This window comes from Sebastes fasciatus, chromosome 9 (genome assembly GCF_043250625.1).
Source record: "Sebastes fasciatus isolate fSebFas1 chromosome 9, fSebFas1.pri, whole genome shotgun sequence".
NCBI classification, from domain to species: domain Eukaryota; kingdom Metazoa; phylum Chordata; class Actinopteri; order Perciformes; family Sebastidae; genus Sebastes; species Sebastes fasciatus.
In genome coordinates, this window is record NC_133803.1 from 30,664,628 (window position 1) to 30,684,663 (window position 20,036).

The window sequence follows — 20,036 nt, forward strand, 5'->3', positions numbered from 1 at the left end:
CAAAGTACTTCAAACAGTACTTGAGTAAATGTGCTTTCCACTACTGATAGAAGTACAATAATCACAACACTCAGACCTGCTGCGGTTTCTCCACCAACTTTTATTAAAACTCTACTTGAAGCGACAGACTTTACGAGACGAGCAGTTTAGTTTCTATTAACACCTGACCTCAGATCAGTGCATCACACGTTAACACTGACCTCAGATCAGATGTTCTAGGTTTCAGCTCGTGGATCTTCAGTTAACATGTGAAGGAACCACTGAGCTATTTTTGGTCCGACTCTTTATTTATTTCACTCGTTTTAAAAGAGGGAAAACTAAAGTGAGTAGAAAACGAGACAAACAACAGGTGGTGTGTTCAGTACTTTACCTGCAGGGGGTCGACGCCTGGTGATCTTTAAAGGAACAGTTTACACACACACATTTAGAGTCAGCGGAGAAGGTGGACATCAGTTTGGTCTAAATGTCATTCTCTAATTTTTCATGAAACCCTTTTTCATCTGTGACCCTTTAAAACGGTTTAATATTTCTTTGGGATACAAATAAAAAGTGATAATTTGTGTAATTTTAGACACCTGAAGAAGTATTGTATGTATGTAGGAACATCTGAAAAAATAAATCTTGTCTTGTTAATTGTCTTTCAAGCCCTTAAAGGGATAGTCGAGGTGTTTCTTAGTGTAGTTGTATGAGCTACTTCTCCATAGTCAGTGTATTACCTACAGTAGATGTTAGTGTAAGTGTACGCTATATTTAGAATATATACCTCGCCATCACAGCCCTTTCTGACGGGGAACTGAAGCTGTTATATCGCTGTCTTCACAACCACCAGACTCCATTCATAAAAACAGTAATTTTACCTCTCAGAACAGAGGACTTGCTGGTCTACCGCTTCCTTGATCGGTTAGTTTGTTTGCGTTATTGTGTGACTTTCTGTTTTTGTGAATGGAATCTTGTGGCTTTGAAGACAGCAATATAACAGCGTCAGTTCCCCGTCAGAAACGGCCGTCTGACGGCGAGGTAAAGCGGCTGTGGGGAGCAGCAGAAAAACGCATTTTTACCTCTCAGAACAGAGGACTTGCTGGTCTACCGCTGCATTGGTGGGTTAGTTTCGTTTGTGTTATTGTGTGACTTTCTGATCCAAAGTAACCAAAGTCACACAATAACACATACAAACTAACAAACCGTCCCGAGTTCTGAGGTAAAATTACTGTTTTTGTGAATGGAGTCTGGTGGCTGTGAAGAGAGCGATATAACGGCTTCAGTTCTCCGTCAGAAAAGGGCTGTCTGACAGCGAGGTAAAGAGGTGAAAATATTCTAAATACAGCGTACACTGAAGCGCACAGCAATCCTCTACTGATATTGATTTTTGTAGGTGTTTCAAATCCGTCCACAGCAGCACATTGCTTTGCTCCAAACTCCATCTACTGTAGTAATACACTGACTGTGGATTAGAACCTCATACAACCACATTGAGAAACACCTGAGCTATCCCTTTAACATGATCTTGTGACCCTTTTGGGTCCAGCCCAAACCGTGAAACAGACCCGGACCTTTTGGCCTCATAAAGTAACTTACAACTCAAAGGCAATACTTGAATAATTATTAATGAATATGTTGTTGTTTTGTGTTTTCAGGGGAGTTTTTGTTATTGATTATCATGTCTAGAGACGTCCAGGACTCGTGTGTCTGTACTGGACTGAAACTGATATCCATCTGAAACACCAGACAACAAGAGAGTTTCACTAAATGTCAAACTGGCCCTCTAAACAGATGAAGGTCCGCGTTTTAAAAGTCTCAAGTCCGTCAGGGTCTTTCTCGCCAGCTGCCTTCAAGTCCAGTAAATTATTGATCAAAGACTTCCTGGATATACGAGTGGTTTTATAGAAACCCCCGTCAGTCCGATCCGCTCCTACTCAAAGTTAAAATTGTAATCAAAGTTCAGAGAGGTCATGTCTGAGGGGAGGCCCAGGGTTTCAGGGGTGATCTCCATCACCTGAGGGGCCTCCTCGCTGGGCGTCCCCTCCCCCGGCTGCGACCCAGAGCCGGGATCTGACATGTCAAGCCCCGAAGCTGCCGAGTCAGAATCTCCTGAAGCGAGTTCAGGCTCGGACTGGCTCTGCTTCTGCTGCCGGGTCTGGTATCTGGTTTGAGATCTAGTCTGTCGGATAGGGCGGGGGGCAGGAGGGGTTCTCTTTGTCAGAGTCGCCTTGCCTCTAGTTTTGGGGCCTGGCTTGGGTGAAGGTTCTGGAGCTGTATCGGTATGGGTCTCTAGATGGAACCCCTGTTCTGGTTGGGGCTCCGTTTGGGTTTGAGGGGCCAGTTTGGGCTGGGACTGAGTTTGAGGTGTTGGTTCCAGCTCGGCAGGCTTAGTTTGTGGGGCGATTTGAGCCTCAGATTTAGGAGTTGAGGACTGGTTTTGGGGTACACTCTGAGCCTCGGTCTGGCCTGGTGGATTCAGTTTTGGCTGGGTTTTTTGTGTTGCAGATGGAGCCACCTCAGGTGTTGGAGTTGGAGAGGTCTGCAAGGACCAAACAGATGCAATTTGGATGTCTGATTCTGGCTGGATTTGGGGACGTGCTGGGTCTGGTTGTAGAGATTTACAAACCTCTGATGGAGGTTTGGACTGGGTAAGAAGCGGAGGTTGAGGTTTTGGGGCTTGCGTGGTAGGAAGTTGACTTTTATTGGTGCTGCTCCTGTCAGCTCTGGCGTCTGTTGCTGGTTTGGTGATAGAGGACGTGCCTGATTGGCCGACCTTGCTGTAGAAGATGTTGAACAAGTCTTGGGCTTTGGCTGCAGCCAGATTACTCTTAAGTTTGTCAGACTTCTGAGCTCCATCGGCCATGTTCATGAAAGGTGGAGGCTTGACGAAAACCGTACGAGTTTGCTCCCCCTCCGGGACGCCAGGAGCTGCCACGTCAGACACTATCTTTATCATTGTCGGTTGTGCCCGTTTAGCCACGGATGGAGCAGGGGTAGTTTCAGATGGTGTAGGCTTAGGTTTAGAAACTGGTGGCGCAGGGTTACAAACTGGTGGCGCAGGGTTACAAACTGGTGCAGGTTTTGACACTGGTGGCGGACAATTAGCTTCAAATGGTGCAAGTGTTGACACCGGCGGCGGAAGTTTTGGCCCAAATGGTACAGGTTTTGATATCGGCGGCGGCGGACATTTAGCATCAAACAGCGCAGGCCTTGACACTGGTGGCGGATGTTTAGGCCCAAATAGTGGTGGTCTTGACATCGGTGGCGGAAGTTTAGGCCCAAATGGTGCAGGTCCTGACACCGCCGGTCCAGTCCCAGGTGCACCGTTTGGTGGCGGAAGTTTAGGCCCAAATGGTGCAGGTCCTGACACCGCCGGTTCAGTCCCAGGTGCACCGTTTGGTGGCGGAAGTTTAGGCCCAAATGGTGCAGGTCCCGACACTGCCGGTCCAGTCCCAGGTGCACCGCTTGGTGCCGGAAGTTTAGGCCCAAATGGTGCAGGTCCTGACACCGCCGGTGCAGTCCCAGGTGCACCGCTTGGTGCCGGAAGTTTAGGCCCAAATGGTGCAGGTCCTGACCCCGCCAATGCAGTCCCAGGTGCAACACTTGGTGGCGGAAGTTTAGGCCCAAATGGTGCAGGTCCTGACACCGCCGGTGCAGTCCCAGGTGCACCACTTGGTGGCTGAGGTTTAGTTTCCAGCAGTGCGTTCTGAGCATTTAAAGCCCTTGTGAGACCATCAGTGAATAACGGTTCTTCTTTTTGAGCAGGACCTAGTGACCCGGTGTTTTGGGGTCTAATGGAGAGGAAGGTATTCAGAGGTGCAGGTTTACCCATCATGGCTGCTTTCCTCAGGACTGCAGCAGGTGCAGGGAGGTTAGGCCGGATTCTTCCCCGGTTGGCGCGGTTGGCCACCCAGGGAGGCGTGGTTTGGGGGCCCGACAGCTTGCTGGCGATCTCCTTAGCAACAGCCATAGATTTTGCAAAAGAATCCTCCACCGAGACCGGGTTCAGCTTTGCAGCTGCTTCGTCATCCTTAATGAACTCTGCGGCAACTTTCTCCGCCTCCTTCGCCAGAACATTTTCCTTCTTCTTCCATGTGAACTTTCCGAACGAAGGGGTCGCGGCCACAGGTGGCGATTTGCCGGTTTCCAGGCTCTGCTTGCGGAGCTTTGCCCTCATGGCTGGACTGGGTCCACAGAGGATTTTGGGCGGGTCGTAGGGCTTTGGCGGAGGTTCAGGCTTGTTGATTTCTGGTTTCGCTGCTGGTTTTCCCGACTCAACCTTTTTCAAAGCTTCCTTCTCAGCCTTAAGTTTCCCTTCGTCTCGCTCTCGGTCATATTTGGGTCTGAAATCTGAATATTTACCGTGTTTATACTCTTCGTCTCTCGGCCCATATTTGGGACGGTTGTCATATCGGTCATCTTCATCCCTGCGATAGCGGTAACGATATTCTTCTTCTCTGCTGTATTTGTATCTGTCATCCTCTTCTCCTCTCCTGTATTTACCCCTCTCCTCTTCCTCTCGGCTGTAGCGGTATTTATCATCCTTCTTGCTGCATTTATACTTTTCATCCTCCTCTTTCTTGCTGGAAGAAGGCATCTCCTCTTCCTCCTCTCTTTTGGCATTTTTAAAATCCTCCTCTTTTTTGCTCGGCTTCGCCTCCTCCGCTTCCTCCTTTAGAATTTTGTCTTCCTTCAGAACAGCGTCGTCCTCTTCCTTCTTTTTCTCCTTGTCCTTTTTCTCCTTTTTGTGTTTGGACTTGTCCTCCTTGTTGCCCTTCTCTTCCTCCTCATGTTTGCGTTTCTTCCCGCTGGCGTCGGAGGCCAGTCCGGCCTGGCGGTCCAGGTTCCTCCTTTGTTCATAAAGAGGATTCTCGTAGATTTGTTTCTGGTGAGAGGCATTAAAACACAAAGACAAGAGAGTGAAAAACCACCGACCAGAACATCAAAAAACACATTTACACAATACTTATAATTTTTAAAATGTTAACTAGTGCCTGGAAACATGGGAATGGTTTTACATCTACTTTGGATAATGCTGCGTTCATGTCATGTGGGATAGGAGATTCATCTACTACATCGATGTATCGATTTATATTCCTACGATCCAACTACATCGATAGGTACTCGGCAAGTTGTCCTTCACGGGGAAAATAATATAGATCTAAAATCGTTTTGCAAGGTAAATAATCGATTGTATCGATACTAAGAATTTGCAACTTGTATCGCTCTAGATGAGCCAACCCATTTTCATTCATATATCTGGAGGTCAGAGGTCTAGGGACCCCTTTGGAAATGGATATGCCAGTTACATAATATCAGACATGGTTGGTACCAATGGATTCATTAGGTTTTCTAGTTTCATATGATACCAGTATCTTCACTCTAGCTTTAAAACTGAGCCCGCTACAACCTAAAAAATCCCAGGTTGTGTTAACGTGTTAAAGAAATTAGCCCTAGTTTATTTTAACTCAAACTATGATCTGTTCCTAAACCTAACCTAAAGTAGATTTGTTGCCTAAACTTTAGGAGGTTTCTGGCAGAGGCAGACTTCTCCCATATGCTCAAGATCTCACCAGTGTAGCATGAAAGTGGAATTAGCAAGCTAGCTAGCTAACTAGCCACTACTTCTAAAATTGAGTGCAGGTTTGGAGCGTTACTTAACCTCCTTCTTGACAAGGTAGTATGACATGGTTGGTACCATGTACGTTCCTCCGTCTCTCCTAGTTTTGGTCTGTTTTGTAGGAAAAAGTGTATGTAGGTACTCTGAATCTCCTGTATACTGAAATAAACTTAACACATTTCCTGAGTTATTCCAGGAGCTCGTACCCAAAACGGGAAACAAAAGAAGAACCACAGACAACGGACACATGATACGCTACACTTCGATATGTTCCTTCAGAAGGCTTTTAAAGATCCAAGAGGACCTCCTGAAGTCACCTGACAGCTTCTCGACCCTCCCTCGGGTTAATACCTTGTATTTCTCGTTGTGAGCATGTGTGGTGACGTGCTCTTCTGCACAGATGGCGTCTCCATAAAACTGTTTACACAGCAGGCAGAAGAATCCTCTGACGGGCAGCAAGAACTCCGAACCTGCAGCAAAACACACGCGACACCTTTTAAACACACTGGTGGCCGTAAAGTAAACTGCCAATCATGTTTACCTGGCGGACGTGTCCACTTCCTGTACCTGTCAGGACAGGAGAGGGTCAGAGAGGTGGCGTCTGAGTATAAATATGTAAAGAATAGATGGTGTACAGAGCAGAGCTAGCTGCTCAGTGATACTACAGCAGACAGATGTTTTCATTTACAGCAGCCTTCACAGGAGGACGAGACATGAAAAACTAATGAATAGACATCAGAGACGAGGACGGGAGTCTCCTCTGTGGTTCCACCAGTCTTTTTGTTTTCATTAAGAGACACAGAAACGGCAGCAGAGATCCACCTGGAAGCAGAAGACGGCTAACAACATTCACCGACATCATGGCGATAAAAAGCAGCGAGCTGATGACTGCTCAGGGAAATGACGGGTGTGCAGTGCGAGTACCTTTGGCTGGTTTCGTCAGCTTCTCTTCTGACTGCAGGTTCTTGGCGATTTTGGTGGGAGTGGACGCCCAGGGCCGGTCGTACGGGTCCAGAGTCTGTGGACAGAAATGCGGGGTTAAATGTGAAGGAACTCATGATGTGAATCCACTAAAGTTTGAATCATTTCATTCAAAAACTATTTCACATGTAAATGAAACATCTGGTGTCTGAATGATTGTGGTTTTATCTGTTAGAAGAGTTATTAATGAAGGAGAGACATGAATGTAACAGCTGATTAACATTTCAACAGTAGCGTTCGAGGACAACAATATAAAAACCAACCTTTCGATGCGTTTTGCTGTGCAAGTGAGTGAAATAATCAAACATGGAACCAGAGGTGACGTTACAGTTTTTGCACCAGTGGTTTCCAGCGTCATAGTATTCAAACGGCTCCGGGGGCGGGGGCGGGGGCGGAGCCTCGACGGGCGGCTTGTCCGGGGATGCTCTCGATGACGGTGCCGCCGCCGAGGTCTGCTAAGAGACAAAGACGGAGGAGAGTCAACATGGTGGGTGAAAGTGGACACAGTCAGGATTCAGTCCAACGAAAACACTGAAAATGTAGAATTGTCTTACCTTCACTGAGCTCCAGCCTCCAGGACGTTAGGCAACACGAGAATCCGCCAGTCGTTTTTATATCGACTGTAACGTCTAACTCGCTTTAATGTTTGAGCCCGATTCATTATCAAACTTCACAATGTTCGTGGTAAACTTCCTGTCGTCATCACTGAGCTATCTATGTTCAACAAGATCAGACCGTCTTGTCTCGTTTTGCTGGTTTCTCTGGACGTCTTACCAGTGAACTTCTCTAATGACGTCCAGTTCTGTTCATCAATCACAGTTAAACTACCGTCAACACAACGCAACACTTCCTGCCCAGATGTTTCACATTAAAAGCCTGTCAGTGGCTCAAAGGGTTTTTCTGACAGGTGTGTAAGGTGAAAAATCGTTATAGTTCAAACAATCTATATTTGACAAACTTTTTATTTATCTATCTGCTGACTCCACACGCTTAGCATATGTCCGATTGTATGACGGGAAACATGAAATCGTAAAAACACACAGCGTCCTGTCAGACAGGAAGACGATGACAGTAAATCAAATATAATAAAATAAAAGGCCGACTACCTGCCCGGTACAGGTGAGTGAATGAAGATCTGCTATGTTTAGCTTTTATCTGATATTTAGCTAAATATACAAGTCATTTATGTTCAACATTCACTTCTAATGAGAAAATAAATGAATGAATACAGTAATGAGCCCTAGCTATGATTCAGTAGTATTTCCTGTTTTACCTCCTCTGCAGGTGTGTGTACCTTTATTGTGGAGGTGCAGACTTCCTGCCGTCGCTCAGGACTAATCTCCGCCTCACGTTTCTTCTTCTCTGGCGGCGGCGGCTGTTCGTCCTCCTGGCCCTCGGCCGGTTTGACGATCCTGCGGGGCCGATCGGACGGGATCAGGCCGAGGATGAGCGCTATCTTTTCTATCTCGTTGCGTTTCTTCTCTGCGGCCTCGTGCTCTTTGCGCAGGTTGGAGATCTGAACCATGACCTCCTCCTGCAGGTGGCTGATCTCCTGCAGCAGAGGGTCTTTATGGCCGCCCTTCTCCCGCCGCTTCTTCCTCAGCAGCTCGCCTGAAAAACACAGCAGACAGTTCACCTTTGTTTTTATGGTCAAACCAGGCGTCAACCTCCAGCTCTGAGAAGTGAAGCCTTAAAGCAGCCAGCAGGGGGCGACTCCTCTGATTGTATAGAAGTCTATGAGAAAATGAGCCTACTTCTCTCTTGATTTATTACCTCAGTAAACATTGTAATCATGAGTTTATGGTCTCAATCACTAGTTTCAAGTCTTCTTCAATACAGCATGATGTTCATTTAGTAAATTATGGTCCCATTTAGAGTCAAATAGACCATAAAGCAGGGGATGCTTTAGGGCGGGGCTACCTTGTGATTGACATGTCGCTACCACGGCGTTGTCCGGTCTGGGAGTTGACGTGTTTTCGTTTTACAACTTTAACCCTTTCACAGTGTGTTTTCACTTCATCAAAGTTAATTATAAAATTATTGGTCGCCTGAAAATGTCTTATTCAGCGTTCGGTTGTACTTAACTCCACCCTCTCGTGTCACAAAAAACAAAAATCAAAAACCAAGATGGCGACGGCGAAGGTACCAGCATGTTTTCGTTGCATCGTGTCGTTTCATGGCGTCGGCGTGTGACCTCACCTTGTTGCTTCCTGAGTCTCTCCAGCTCCTTCATCAGATATTCTTTCTTCTTCATCCTGATCTCTCTCTCCTGCTTCAGCTTCTCTCTCTCCTCCAGAACCTGAACACATCACGTCAACACCGTCAACACCGTCAACACCGTCAACACCGTCAACACCGTCAACACCGTCAACACAGTCAACACAGTCAACACCTGTTTCTGCTGCAACCACTGAACATGATGAATGGATGAATGAATGGATGGATGAATGAATGAATGAAGGGGACACCTTTTGTTTCTGGCTCTCGTTGTTCTGCTCCTCAGACACTTTCCTCTCATGGCTGCAGACTTTCCCCTTCTCACCATCCTGAACAAAACTCTTCCCCAAACCTGACGACCAAACAACAACATTTACATTAAATAACCAACAGCGTCGAATCAGTCCTCCTTCTTTAAAACCTTCTTCTCTGGCGTTACATTCAGTTCATTGTTGATTATTCACCTCATTTCATCTGATAGAAAACAGAATGTCTGCCTCTTTGTAGTTTTGTTAATGTTTCTTTAAAATAATGATTTAAGGTTATAAACGGGAGAATATTGCTGTAATAATGGACCGACCTTTGACCCCCGGCTCAGGGGCCGGTTTGCTGTAGGGCTGTTTGTAGGGCAGAGTGGGGGGGAAGTCTTCAGGGCTGCTTTGGGGGGGCAGCGCCATGTTGGGGGGCGGGTACATGGGCGGCCACTGCTGGTGCATGTAGGGAAGGTAGTTCCCGTACTGGCCGTAACCTGGTGGGGGGAAGTTGGGGGGCATCATGCCGTGGACCTGTGAGGGGGGGTAGGAGGGTATGGGCACCCCAGGGTGAGGGGGGAGGATGTTGGGGTCAGGGGTTTTTGGCGGCGGCTCTTTGTTTGGTGGTGGCGCGGCGGCGCTCTGCTCGTTGTTCGACTCTTTGAGAGATTTGGGCGTCGCTGAGCTCTTCTTGCGGCCGTCGTCGCTGCTCCAGCTGCCCCCCCGGTCATCCCCCCGTCCACGGCTGCGACTCCGGCTGCTGCTGCTGCTGCTGGAGCTGCCGCTGTGGCTCCGCCTCCCGCGACCGCGGCTGCCATCCGAGCTGCCGGAGGAGTACCGCCTGCGTGTGGGCGTCTTTGGAGGCGGCTTGTTTCCATGGAGACGCTCTTTGGTCCTGGCGGCCATCTTGCTGATTTCGGTCACGCCCAGGTCCAGGCCGATGGTCTTCAGTAGGTCCTGGATCTTTTCGTACTCCTCCATCGCCTGACGCTCGCCCTCCTCCAGCGGCTCCGTCTCCGGCTGGAAGGAGGTATTCGCCACCTGGACCGTGATGTTCTGGTCAGGGCTGATGGAGGGCCGGCTCGCGTACCTCATGTCAACCTCCCCCATTGTGGGATGGGCCTGAAGGCGAGGCGAGGCCCCCGAGGGAAGGCCGTACGCCTGAGCGATGGTGTGTTTCTGTGGGGGGTAATCTCCGTACAGCGCCTCCTCCGTCAGGTCTCCGTACAGGTCCAGCCCCTGGTGTCGGACCGGCTCGGACGGCGGTGGAGGTTTGGGCTCCTCCGAGTCTCCGTACAGGAACTTCTCCTCATCATCGATGTCATCCGCCTTCTCCTGAGGCTTGGCCCCCATCGTCCCCTCCAGCAGGTGGAGGATCTCCGTGATCTCGGCGTCGAGGCCGACACGGCGAGCCATCTGCGGGTCGGACCGCAGCTCTGACAGCATGGAGGCCACCATGTGAGGCTCCATGCCTCGAACGGCCTGCAGCAGCTGGTCGGCCACCCGCGACATGTTGGAGCCTTCCGGACCTCTGGGAGAGTCTGAGCTCTGGAACACACAGAAACACAGCAGAGTGACGCCTCCGGACCAAAGATCATATATACACGTATATACTGTATATGTGTTGGGTTGTTGACGTCCTACCCTGAGTGACGGCGAGTCCTCGGAGTCGTTGCGTTTCTTCAGGATGGATTTGGTGGGCAGACTCAGCATCTCCTCCAGCTCCTTCCTGCGCCGAGCCGTCTCCAGCTCTTTGAACTCTTTCCTGGATTTCTCTTCACTGTCGTCTCCGCTGCTGGAGCTGGAGCTGCTGCTGCTCCCACTCCTCTGTCGGCTCTTACTGCGCCCGTGGATCCGCCCTCTGGACCTGGACCTAGACCTAGACCTGCTGCGGGGGCGACTCTTGCTCTGGCCCCGGCTCTTAGCCCGGCTCCGGTCCGGACTGCGGCTCTTGCTCCGGCCCCGGCCCCGGCTCTTGTTCCGGTTCCGGTCCGGACTGCGGCTCTGGCTGCGGGGCCGGCTCCGACCTCGACTCTTGGCCCGGTTCCGGTCCGGACTGCGGCTCTGGCTGCGGGGCCGGCTCCGACCTCGACTCTTGGCCCGGCTCCGGTCTGGACTGCGACTCTTACTCCGGCTCCTTCCCCGGCTCTTGGCCCGGTTCCGGTCTGGACTACGGCTCTGGCTGCGGGGCCGGCTCTTGCTCCTCACCTGGCTCTTGCTCCGTCCCTGACTCTTGGCCCGGCTCCGGTCCGGACTCCGGCTGCGAGGTCGGCTCTGGCCCCGGCTCCTGCTCCGCTCGTACTCGGGTCGAGGAGGGTAGTCTCTGTGAGGAAAAAACGGATTTAACTTGACTGAAGAGCTTGATAACGAACATGAATGTTGTTCTATCGGTTCTGAAGTAAACCCTTTCTTTGGCCCGGTCGTCCCTCCTCTCACCTGGACATAAATGTCTTTAAAGACTAAACTTTGGGCCGCTGTTGTGGACATATTGTAGGTTTCAGGTTGTAATATTTTAAGAAAAATGTTACAAGAAATATCGCAAGAGTTTTCTTGTGAAATGACGAATTTATCTGCTTTTTCTTGTAAAATTGATTTGAAATATTATGACTTTCTTGTAAAATTTTGACATCATTTCAGAACTTTTTCTTAAGGTATTTTTTTTTTTTTTAAATCAATCCAACTTTAATATACTTTATTCACAAGATCCCGGTTGTATTTCTTTACCAGTGGCCCCTATACACCGCCATCATCTCTGCTAACTAAATAAAAGTCAGCAGTATAAAAACAAACATGTCCTAAATACTAACAGGTGTTCACATTTCTTTTTTTTCATGAGTACCTGTCATGATGGCGTGAAGGGGCGGAGCCAGATGGTCCGGTCAGCTCGTTGCCGACGGTGATGACAAGGTTGTGGTCGATGGGACCCGACCCGCGAGGTGACGGAGACCTCTGCAGCACACACACACAGAGATAAAAGAAGCACCTGGTTACCTGCTGGTCCATCCTCCATTCATCAATCAATAACCAGCATCCTCTTAGTGAACTGAAGACATCATCTGATTCACTGCTTCTGGACTATTACTAACAGATTCATCAATAATACAATAAAATATAAATACAACAATAGTAAACCAAAACTATGTGCATGGCTGAGGATCCTGTCAGAGTTGTTTGAGGGGAAATATGTGTTCTACATAACTAAGATTTAATTACATTATTAAAGTTAAACATGTACGAATAGTTGACATGTTTGTCAGGAACATTCATGAGTGAAGGTTAATGTTTTGACTGCAGAGTAAGAGAGTAAGAGCAAAGCCAAGATAAATTGAGTTTTTTGAGTGGAGTTTGGTGTACAGGTGCTAATAAACACACTAGGCTGCACTACATAAATAGTCAAGATTTAATTACATTATTAAAGTTTAAACATGTACGAATAGTTGATATGTTTGTCAGGAACATGCATGAGTGAAGGATAATGTTTTGACTGCAGAGTAAAGAGAGTAAGAGCAAAGCCAAGTTAAATTGAGTTTGGTGTAGAGGTGCTAATAAACACACTATGCTGCACTACACAAATAACTAAGATTTAATTACATTATTAAAGTTAAACATGGACGAATAGTTGATATGTTTGTCAGGAACATGCATGAGTGAAAGATAATGTTTTGACTGCAGAATAAGAGAGTAAGAGCAAAGCCAAGATAAATTGAGTTTTTTTTTAATGGAGTTTGGTTTACAGGTGCTCATAAACACACTATGCTGCACTACATTCTGCAGTATTTATTAATGATTAATAACTGGACTCGAACTGTTTGGACGATTATAATATAATATTAATAATCTTTTGATTCACTCACGTCTCTCGGCGGACCTCCGGCCCAGTACTCCCCGCCTCGGTGGCTTCCTGACCCGGGTGAAGGGTACCTCCTGCGCGGCGGGGAGCGGCGGTAGGAGTCCGGGTGACCGTGGTCGTGGTAGCCCGGGTGGAACGGAGGCCTGGGCCGGCTCCGGTCTTCTCTGTAGCCCGGAGCCGGGTAGGGCCTCGGGGGCTGCAGACCTCGGCCTTCGAAAGGCGGCCGGTAGCCTCCTCTCTGCGGAGGCCGACCTCGGTACATTTCCTCCCGCAGAGACACTCTGGTCAACCAGCTGACGACTCCAGCGTTGATTTAATGCACCACAGAGACTTCCGGACACTTTACTCAAAGTTTGAACTGCTTATTGAGTTATTTTATAAAATAAACACACAGATTGTCTGCAGCTCGATCATCATCCTCCATGCACACAAAAACCTACAGACTCTTCTTCTACGGACAGAAATAAACAGACGAGAGAGAACGAGCTGCTGCCCCCTACAGGAACTACCCGGTACTACAGGAACTAAAGGAACTACCCGGAACTACACGGTACTACAGGAACTACAGGAACTACCCGGTACTACAGGAACTACCCGGTAATACAGGAGCTACCCGGTACTACAGGAACTAAAGGAACTACCCGGAACTACAGGAACTACACGGTACTACAGGAACTACAGGAACTACCCCGTACGACAGGAGCTACCCGGTACTACAGGAGCTACCCGGTACTACAGGAACTACCCGGTACTACAGGAGCTACCCGGTACTACACGAACTACACGGTACTACAGGAACTACCCGGCACTACAGGAACTACAGGAACTACCTCGTACTACAGGAGCTACCCGGTACTACAGGAACTACCCGGTACTACAGGAGCTACCCGGTACTACAGGAACTACACGGTACTACAGGAACTACCCGGTACTACAGGAACTACAGGAACTACACGGTACTACACAAACTACCCGGTACTACAGGAACCACGCGGTACTACAGGAACTACACAGTACCACAGGAACTACCTGGTAAAACCTCCAGTTTCTTCTTCTACGGACAGAATTAAACAGTCGGGAGTGAACGAGCTGCTGGCCCCTAAAGGACCAACTTAAATGTCCAATACTCTATTCATAAAAATATGAGATGGTTTGAACTTTTTAATGGAGAGATGGACACATGGAGAGAAAATAAAACACAACATATCTGTCTTAAATTTAAATGAAACACCAGAAGATGGTATTTTGGAGAATGTTTATTGAATAAAAAACAGTAATTTCAATACATCAGACAGTAGAAAGGTGTTAACTCTAACAACAGAAATACAATTCAGTAGTTGTTTGGATAACTTTTCCAGAGGTGGAAGAAGTACTCAGTTCAACTGTAAATCACAAGTAAAAGTCCTTTATTCAAAACCCTACTAAATAAAAGTACACAAGTATTATCAACTGTAAATGTACTTAAATGTCATTACATGTTTTAGAGCATGTGGATGTTGTTGCTGGTGGAGTTAATTTAAAGTATTTTACGAACTATACTGTTTAATCTACAACAATCATCATTATTGTTTCATATGTAAAATCAGCAAAAGTAAAGTTTATCTTTGAGATCAATCATTTATCTGATCACACAGATGTGGTCATTACACCTCCAGATGTTGGCTGAGAGGAAGACGAGATGTACCTGTTCTTATGTTGGTCAGGTGTTTCTACCAAAACCACCTGATCCACTGGAGTAATCTGAGTACATTTAATCAGGCTGATCAGCAGCAGCTCTGATTAACTACACTTCATCCATTCACATCTATTAATGCAAACTGTTTTCATTGTGTTCATCAGGTAGTGAGATGTCAGAGAATACTTCTCTTATGGAAAACAGTCCTCGCTGTGATTGAATAATGAGCAGCGCAGAAATCTCTTTAACAGTTTCAGTAAAATGATAGAAAACATGTTTTATGTACAAATCCTAAATAGAACTTCCTCTTGGAGGACGATGAACTACAGTGCCTTCAGAAAATATTCAGACCCCTTCACTTTTTTCACATTTTGTTATGTTGCAGCCTTATGCTACAATCAATAAAATTTGTTTTTTCCCTCATCAATCTACACGCAATACACCACAATGACAAAGTTGAAACAGAATTTTTGCAAATTTATTAAAAAGGAAAAACTGAAATATCACATTGACATAAGTATTCAGACCCTTTACTCAGTATTGAGTTGAATCAACTTTTGCAGCGATTACAGCATCGAGTCTTCTTGGGTATTGGGGACAAGCTTTGCACACCTGGATTTGGGGAGTTTCTGCCATTCTTCTCTGCAGATCCTCTCAAGCTCTGTCAGGTTGGATGGGGACCGTCGGTGGACAGACATTTTCAGGTCTCTCCAGAGATGTTCGATTGGGTTCAAGTCAGGGCTCTGGCTGGGCCACTCAAGGACATTCACAGAGTTGTCCCTAAGCCACTCCTGAGTTGTCTTGGCTGTGTGCTTAGGGTCATTGTCCTGTTGGAAGGTGAACCTTCGGCCCAGTCTGAGGTCCTGAGCGCTCTGGACCAGGTTTCCATTAAGAATATCTCTGTACTTTGCTCCGTTCAGCTTTCCCTTGATCCTGACTAGTCTCCCATTCCCTGCCGCTGAAAAACACCCCCAAAGCATGATGCTGCCACCACCGTGCTTCACCATTGGGATGGTATTGGGCAGGTGATTAGCAGTGCCTGGATTCCTCCAGACATAACGCTTAGAATTGAGGCTAAACAGTTCAATCTTGGTTTCATCAGACCAGAGAATCTTGTTTCTCACAGTCTGAGTGTCCTTTAGGTGCCTTTTTGCAAACTCCAAGCGGGCTTTCATGTCCATCTGGCCATTCTGCCATAAAGCCCAGATCGGTGGAGTGTTGCAGTGATGGTTGTCTTAATAGAAGTTTCTCCCATCTCCAAACAGGATCTCTGGAGCTCAGCCAGAGTGACTATCGGGTTCTTGGTCACCTCTCTTACCAAGGCCCTTCTCCCCCGATTGCTCAGTTTGGCCGGGCGGCCAGTTCTAGTGAGAGTCCTGGTTGTTCCAAACTTCTTCCATTTAAGAATTATGGAGGCCACTGTGCTCTTGGGGACCTTCAATGCTGCAGAATTTTTTTGTAGACTTCCCCAGATCTGTGCCTTGACACAATCCTGTCTCTGAGCTCTTCAGGCATTTCCTTCAACCTCATGGCTTGGTTTTTACTCTGATATGCATTATCAGCTGTGAAACCTTATATAAACAAGTGTGTGCCTTTCCAAATCATGTCCATCAATTGAATTTACCACTGGTGGACTCCAGTCAAGGTGGAGAAACATCGCAAAGATGATCGAGGGAAATGGGAGGCACCTGAGCTAAATTTCAAGTGTCATAGCAAAGGGTCTGAATACTTATGTCAATGTGATATTTCCGTTTTTCCTTTTTAATAAATTTGCAAAAATTTCAAAAATTCTGTTTCCACTTTGTCATTGTGGTGTATTGCGTGTAGATTGATGAGGAAAAAAACAAATTTTATCGATTTTAGCATAAGGCTGCAACATAACAAAATGGGAAAAAAGCGAAGGGGTCTGAATACTCTTGAAGGCACTGTATATTTACATTTTTGTGAAAAAATCTGGACTTTACGACGAGTATTAGGGCCACATTGAGGGAGAAAAAATCTGAGATTTCGAGAATAAAGTCATAACTTTACGTAAAAAAAGTCTTAATATTCGAGAATAAAGTCATAACTTTAAGAGAAAAAAGTCATAATATTTAGAGAATAAAGTCATAACTTTACTAGAAAAAAAAGGAATTTCCTCCTCCACAAAAGAGGCAATTTCCATTAGGTCCATGTGGTTCTTTCTTCAGAATAAACGCAGTTTCTTGCACAATCTTTTCAAGGTCCTGATACTGATGATAATGTGGTGATGATGTGCCAAAAGATTTGTTAAAGAAGAAGTATTTGGTTATTTATGAAACCTAAAGTATAACTTCACAAGATGCTCCACATTCCTCATTTTCCCACAGGCGGCACGCTGCTCTATTTCCCCTCTAAAATAAAACACGTAAAATTACGATTTTTTTCTCGTAAACTTGAGACTTCATTCTCGAAATCTCAAAATTATTTATTTTTCCTCAATGTGGCCATAATACTCCGTTGTAGGACTTTTCATTAAACAATTATTTTTGTTACAAGTTTAAAAAATAAAATGTGACTTTTGTCAGGACCTGTATGTGTTGTTACTCATGTTTTTACATTACCTGAAGGCCACCGTAGTTCTCCGACATGCGGTAACGTGAGCTGCAGTGTTAAACCGTGGAACTGCAAGCCGCCGTCTGACTTCCTGTTGCTCCTGAAGTAGTGTTATTATTGGTGCCTTCAAATGAAACTGGTGAGCTGGTGTTTACAACATAGGAAGCGTGTACACGATATGCTTAGCGTTCTTTATGGTAATGACGACCTCTGAGCGAGGCGAACGGCGTTACCACGGTTTAACACTTGGCGGCTCACGTTACCTCAGTCTTATAAAGGGAGGAGTGAGAGGAGGGAGACTCGGTTCAGATGTCACTAAATCCTAAACACTGTAACACAAACCTGAGTTTGAGGAGTTTGTCCCCTGATGACTCTTTTGATAAAGTGCTGTTTTCTGTGGTAGAAGCGTAGATGAAACGCCATTTTCTCAACGTTTATGAGAGCGAGTCTGAGATTGTGCCGGAGGCGTCCGATGTTTCGAAGGCGTTCAGTTCACCTGATGAGTCATCCTGAGCTTCACCTGGACTGGAACCTGCAGAGAAAACAAAAACTCACCTGGTCGGCTCCAACAGCTACAACTACTGCATGTAGTGCTGGGCGATAACAAAATTTGATTGTTTAATTGATTATTATAAATATTAAATCAGCTGGACTTTGTTTTCTACAAATGTTGTGAATGTTTCTCCGTCAGCAGCCAGTCAACCTGAGGCTCTATAACACCAACCACTGAATCGTTCATGGTTCCGGTCCAGCTGGCGATCTCGGTTTCATGTCTCTTTACTGTCGACTAATCTAATAAAACACCGGACTACATAGAAGACTGCAGGAAACAAGGAGACAAAGTTTGGTATATTATATATATATTTTAACATTTCTACTGTTTACCTGGTGATGGTGGAGAAACTGGACTTCCTGGATGATATTTTAATGCTTCACCTGAAAGAACACGCCGCCACCATAAGAAAAATGGTCAGGAACCCATTAACCCAACTTTAGTGCACTTTATTAATAAATTCAAACAATATAGCGCCATCTTACCTAATGTTGAAAGCCATTAAGACCTTTAAGTTATTAAATGAATATATAATATGAATGTATGTATCTGTTTGTACCTCTGTTAGAGGTTAGTGTTCGTCGTGATGATATTTAGTTGTCTCATTTAGCCGCTTGTTAGCAACCGCCTTTTTTATGACACGTAAAGGCTTCAAAATTCACAGACCTTATATCAGACATCCATCTAAAAACCCACAGACGAGGAAACAGAAAGTGATAGTGTTAACTGATTTCCTGGTTTTAGGACTCATACCTGTAGCACTCTATTCAACAAAAAAACAAAATTTGTTAATTTTGTTAATGATTGTTACATTAAATTGTGCGTATGCACTATATTTAGTATGATAAGGACACATTTGTTCCGATTGGTCAAAAGTCTTGAAATTTGATACGAATATACTTTTATTAATAGTCAAAGTCACGATTTTTGAAAAAAGAAGAAAACGCTATCATTTTGTTAATTAAATGTATTCCATATGAACTATTTTCTTTACTCTGCATGTGTGTCAGATCTTTGATATTCAACCTGTTATGAGTTCATAGATACCAAATACTTGATTGTGCTCCTTGTAGTTTATGACATACAGCTGTTTTCTGGTCATACTATTTCTAGTCTTTGGGCACATGATGGCACTTTTGAATTTACCTAAAATATAATGGAGTTTATTGCAAAACCAGTCGTCCCATCATGAACCCAAAGACTAGATATAGTATGATGAGAAAAACTCACTTTTGAGGTCACCAAAAATGAAAAAGTTCAGCTGCGGGCAAAAATTGGTTAATGTGAACCTTCCTATCAAACATATCATGTAAAACATATCTTGCACTGAATAACAATCATTTGAGTCAACCTAAGCTTTTAAATTGACAATATGGTGGTACAATGATTAAATACATAGATTTTCTTCATGATAAAGAAGCTGGAAATTTTAAAATTATAACTACACAAATAACAGATTAATTTCCTCTTTTGAGAAGTCTGAAAAAGCCAAACTTGAAATGTCTTGTGGCACAACACTATTTTAGTATTAACTTCTCCATTATTTTGACGATTTAAAAAAATATAGTTTTGTAAATTGGCTGACTGGCCTCATAATTTATATATATATTTATATATATAATATATTATATATATATATATATATAATATATATATATATTATATATATATACACGTGGACAAAATTGTTGGTACCCTTCCGTTAAAGAAAGAAAAACCCACAATGGTCACTGAAATAATTTGAAACTGACAAAAGTAATAATAAAAATTTACTGAAAATTGCTTTTTAATTTTGGTTCAACAGAATCATTTTAAAAAACAAACTAATGAAACTGGCCTGGACAAAAATGATGGTATCATGGTGTGTACCACACTGAACATGGACCACAGAAAGCCAAGGAGAGAGTTGTCTCAGGAGATTAGAAAGAAAATTATAGAAAAGCATGTTAAAGGTAAAGGCTATAAGACCATCTCCAAGCAGCTTGATGTTCCTGTGACTACAGTTGCACATATTATTCAGAAGTTTAAGGTCCACGGGACTGTAGCCAACCTCCCTGGACGTGGCCGCAAGAGGAAAATTGATGACAAATTGAAGAGACGGATAATACGAATGGTAACCAAAGAGCCCAGAACAACTTCCAAAGAGATTAGAGGTGAACCCCACGTCAAGGTACATCAGTGTCAGATCGCACCATCCGTCACTGTTTGAGCCAAAGTGGACTTAATGGAAGACGACCGAGGAGGACACCAAATCATAAAAAAGTGAGACTGGAATTTGCCAAAATGCATATTGACAAGCCACAAAGCTTCTGGGAGAATGTCCTTTGGACAGATGA

At 45.3% G+C, this 20,036-nt stretch overlaps 1 protein-coding gene across 1 annotated transcript; it reads right to left on the reverse strand.

The window, feature by feature from the left end:
* Positions 1 to 80: 80 nt before the first annotated feature.
* Positions 81 to 13,372, reverse strand: znf318 (zinc finger protein 318). Its single transcript, XM_074647199.1, has 11 exons — positions 12,903 to 13,372; positions 11,888 to 11,997; positions 10,693 to 11,371; positions 9,378 to 10,596; positions 9,049 to 9,149; positions 8,780 to 8,879; positions 7,875 to 8,191; positions 6,844 to 7,035; positions 6,524 to 6,617; positions 5,951 to 6,069; positions 81 to 4,864 (listed from the first exon to the last, which is right to left on the reverse strand). Exons 1-11 carry the CDS (start codon positions 13,158 to 13,160, stop codon positions 1,910 to 1,912), a joined length of 6,144 nt encoding a protein of 2,047 aa, XP_074503300.1. The 5' UTR covers positions 13,161 to 13,372; the 3' UTR covers positions 81 to 1,909.
* Positions 13,373 to 20,036: the final 6,664 nt, after the last annotated feature.

Coding starts and splice junctions, on each gene's coding strand:
- znf318 (XM_074647199.1), bottom strand. CDS start 13,160: ATGTACCGAGGTCGGCCTCCGCAGAGAGGAGGCTACCGGCCGCCTTTC. Junction 11,998..12,902: donor CCGGAGGTCCGCCGAGAGAC/GTGAGTGAATCA, acceptor TGTGTGCTGCAG/AGGTCTCCGTCACCTCGCGG. Junction 9,150..9,377: donor CCCTGAGCCGGGGGTCAAAG/GTCGGTCCATTA, acceptor TTTGGTCGTCAG/GTTTGGGGAAGAGTTTTGTT.